Consider the following 4,199-nt stretch of genomic DNA (forward strand, 5'->3'; position numbering starts at 1 on the left):
TATACATACATACATATATATATATATGTATAAGTATATATATATATATATATATATATACGGAGTATCAACAGACGCAACAATCAACAGCAGTAAATCCATGTAGCCATTAATATAAACCCTAAACCCTAAACCCTAAAACACCGTGCATGCATGCATGCATGCATGCACGCATGCAACAATGAATACAAGAACGCATGCATACAAGAACGCATACAAGAACGCCTGCATGCATGCATGCATGGATGCATGCATGCATGCATGGATGAATTGATAGTTTCTGACTTGTGTTTCTGAATATAATCGACAGCTTCCTGCACAGTTGTAATTTTTGTTGCATCTTCATCGGGTATAGACACTCCGAATTTCTCTTCAAGCGACATCACCAACTCTACGCTGTCTAAGCTGTCAGCCTCGAGGTCCTGAAGAATAATATAATTAAAATATATATTTATTTATTTATTTATTTAGTTGTTTGTTTCTTTGTCTATTTATTTATGTTTTTATCTTTCAATTATACTTAGTGAGAGCGAATGAATGAATATAAACAACATTATATATTTATATTTATATAAAAATCTACAAGTCGGAGGGCAGTATATATATATATATATACTTATATATAAATATACTTATATATAAATATACATAAATATATATAAGTATATATATATATATATATTAATATGCATATATATTTAAAAAGTATAAGACAAGTACAAAGAAGAAAAGAATTTAAACAAAAAAGATAAATAAACAAAAAACAAAGAGAGACATAAAAATATAAAACAACAGACAATTAATTAATTAAATTAATTAATTAATAAAATTGATATATAATTAATATATACACTTCGGTCATTGATATAAATAAATAAATAAATAGATAAAAGACAATGATACAAACAAACGACAAAACAAACAAACTAAATAAATAAATAAATAAATAACAAGAAAAAAGAGAGACAGCAATGAAATAGATAAACAAACGAAGAACAATATAAATAAATAAATAAAAAGACAGCAACGCAGAGTGAACAGCGCGCATGCATGCAAGTGCATGCATGCATGCATGCAAGTGTATTCAATTGCATGCATGCAATTACAATTGCATGCAATTGCATGCATACATGCATGCAATTGTTATTATAATTACCTTAACGAAGTGCGAGCTAGGTTGCACTTTATTGATGTCTACACCGAGTTGTTCAGAGACAACAGCTCTAACTTTATCGAGGAGCTCAGTGTCTCCTTGCCCTGCAAAAAGAGCAGAGCCTCTTGCTGCTGCTGCTGCTGCTGCTGCTGCATCTGCTGTCTCCTGTCCCCTTAGAAAACGAGCAGGAGGAGACAGTGGTGCAGCAGAGGAGACAGACACTCCGCTGCTAAAACACAAATCAGGGTTTGCACATATGCGATAGCGATATGAGTAGTGCACAGGAGAAGAGCTTATAAACCCTGATACACACACACACACGCACCAAACCCTAAACCCTAAACCCTAAACCCTAAACCCTAAACCCTAATAAACCATAATAAACACTAATAAACACTAATAAACCCTAATAAACCCTTAAAAAGGGGTAAAGGCTTTAATTCTGAAGTCTAAGCAATTGAAAGATAAGTTATAAGCATTAGATAAGAAGAGAAACACGCTGAACCCTAAACCCTAAACCCTAAACCCTAGGGTTTAGGGTTTAGGAAGACAGGCAAACTGCACAAGAGATAAAGAACAAAGAGAGAGAAACAGAGGATGAGACAGAGGGAGAAACAGCAGCGCATAAAATATACACAAATATACGTGAAGACAGCAAAAGATAAAAGGAGACAGTAAAATATAAAAGGAGACAGCAAAAGACAACCGAAATAAGAAGACACGCAAAAGAGCTGCAAAGACACCCCACAGTGCATGCAGAGGAACATAATGCAGCAGAAACAGAGACAGTTAAAGACAGAGACAGAAGATAAACAAAGACAGATAAATCAAGAGACAGAAACAGACAGACAAAAAAAAAGTGTAGGAGAGAGTAGCTGTTGGAGGCGCTGCAGCAGCTGATGCAGAAGAGGTAGTATGCAGCAAGTTATATATTAGACAGTAAATGCTGCTGCTGCTGCTGCTGCTGCAGCAAATGAGAGATAAGGAGACAGAAAAAGAAGAGACATTCGGAGACAACAGGCGGGTGTAACAGCAAGAGCAGCAGCAACAGCAACAAGCAGCAGCAGCAGCTGTTCTAGCACAAGCTGCAAGAATTAATAAAGACTAGACAAGACATTATAAGACTGAAGAAGAGACAAAGAGACAAAGATAAAAATAAAGAAAACTCTCTAGAGACAGAGAGGCATGCTCTCCATGTGTCTGTGGGTCTCGCCTCAGCAGCAGCAGCAGCAGCAGCAGCAGCAGCAACTGGAGACAGCAGAAGAAAGGGGTTGACTAAAGAGTAAAAGAAACGAAATAAACAGGAAGAAACACAGCAAAAAGAAAGACAAAAAAGACAAGACATGTACTCACCTTCTGCTGTATATGCAGATGCTGCAGCGAGCACGACAGCAGCATAAGAGAAGAAGTTAAGCATTTTCGCTGAGTATTAAAGGTGTTTAAAATGAAATAAATAAATGAATTAAAAGATAAAAAGAAAAGAAACAAAGATATATGCAGCAGCAACAGCTTAAAATAAACAAACAACAATAATCTTTAACAATATACTGCAGGCGAGACAGCGGCAGTAGGGGGCGGTGCCTCTGCAGCTCAATCTCTTCATTTCTTGCTGTCTTTATATCTTATTTAAGCGTCTTTTATGAATAAATAGGGCATTAAAATATTAAAAATATATTTAAATATAATAATATACTTTCATTATGCTGTTATTAACAACAAACAGACCCTACATATATCCCCGCACTGGAGGAGGGCCTCATATAAGAAAGATATTTTTTATCTAAGTGCAACAACTTTATTTAATGTTAAATATATATATATTTATTTACTAATACTATTTCTTTATTGTCTTCAAAAGAATTTGTGTAAACAAATGGATATAATAAAGTCTTGCATGCGGTGTCTGTACAGCAGAGTCTCTAGCTTGTTCAATGTATGTCTTAAGCTTATATTATTAATATATATATATTTATATACGCTTATATGTATTTTTATATATATTTATTTGTAGAAATACATATTATTATACACAGACTGAAGACTGAGAGCGTAGAAATACTTCTTCATCATTATTATTATTATTGCATGCATTTAGAGTAAAGCTCTCAGGGGCTTGCATGCAGCAGCAGCAGCAGCAACAACAGCAGCAGATTTTGTTATATAAAGTTTTTATAAAATGCTGCAGCAAAGCTGAGGCTGTCTCCTCTGATCTCCAGTACTGGAGACCCCTTCTGCTGCTATGCTAGCTTTAATAATTGCGACAAGTTTAAACAGATTTTCTTTAAACTCTTCATCTCTTATACAACACACCTATGCCCTCAGCACAAATACCTTTAACACCCTTTCTAGCAAATATTGCTGCATAGACAAGGAGGAAGAGCTCAATGAACAAAGCCTGATATAATATTTAATAATAATAGATTAAAAAGTATAAGAATATGTATAAGAATATTATAGTAGGGTTTAAGTGCAGTCAAAACAATAAAAAATAATAAACAGAGTTTGTCCTGCTGAAGTCTTCTCAGCTTTAATATATTTATTGTCTTTCTTTAAGTACCACCAACAAAGCAGCAAAGAAGAGTAGCAATAAGTTTTTAAACATGTGTTTGCAGGCTAATATTATATATCAACATAATAAACAGCATACATATATATATATATATTAATATACAATATTATATATATATATGTAGAAATATGCATAGTTATACTCTTAACTTTATCAAGGAGTAGAACAATTAATGCTGTAGCCCCTTGCATTAAAAGAAAGACGAAGCAATAATAATAATAATAATAATAATAATAATAATAATAATAATAATAATAATAATAATAGTTGATAACAACTATTTACATATTATATAATACACTCTGTTTAATATCAAAGTCGAGCGGCAGCACCATATACAAACAGACATTAGAAAACATTTATAAAAAATTAAAGACTTCAATCTTTAGAGAGCATAGAAGGCCTCAGCAAACATAATAATAATAATAATAATAATAATAATAATAATAATAATTATTATTATTATTATTATTATTA

The 4,199-nt window shown here is 32.8% G+C and overlaps 1 protein-coding gene across 1 annotated transcript; it reads right to left on the reverse strand.

Moving 5' to 3' along the window:
- Positions 1 to 285: 285 nt before the first annotated feature.
- Positions 286 to 2,570, reverse strand: EAH_00063780 (acyl carrier protein, putative; the record flags this gene model as incomplete). Its single annotated transcript, XM_013393072.1, has 3 exons — positions 286 to 422; positions 1,157 to 1,455; positions 2,507 to 2,570. Coding segments are annotated over 3 exons (500 nt in total), but the record flags the coding sequence as incomplete, so codon positions are not given.
- Between the last annotated feature and the right edge of the window lie 1,629 nt (positions 2,571 to 4,199).

The sequence above is a fragment of the Eimeria acervulina genome, genomic scaffold (genome assembly GCF_000499425.1).
Source record: "Eimeria acervulina Houghton genomic scaffold, Eah_scaff1883, whole genome shotgun sequence".
Lineage (NCBI taxonomy): Eukaryota > Apicomplexa > Conoidasida > Eucoccidiorida > Eimeriidae > Eimeria > Eimeria acervulina.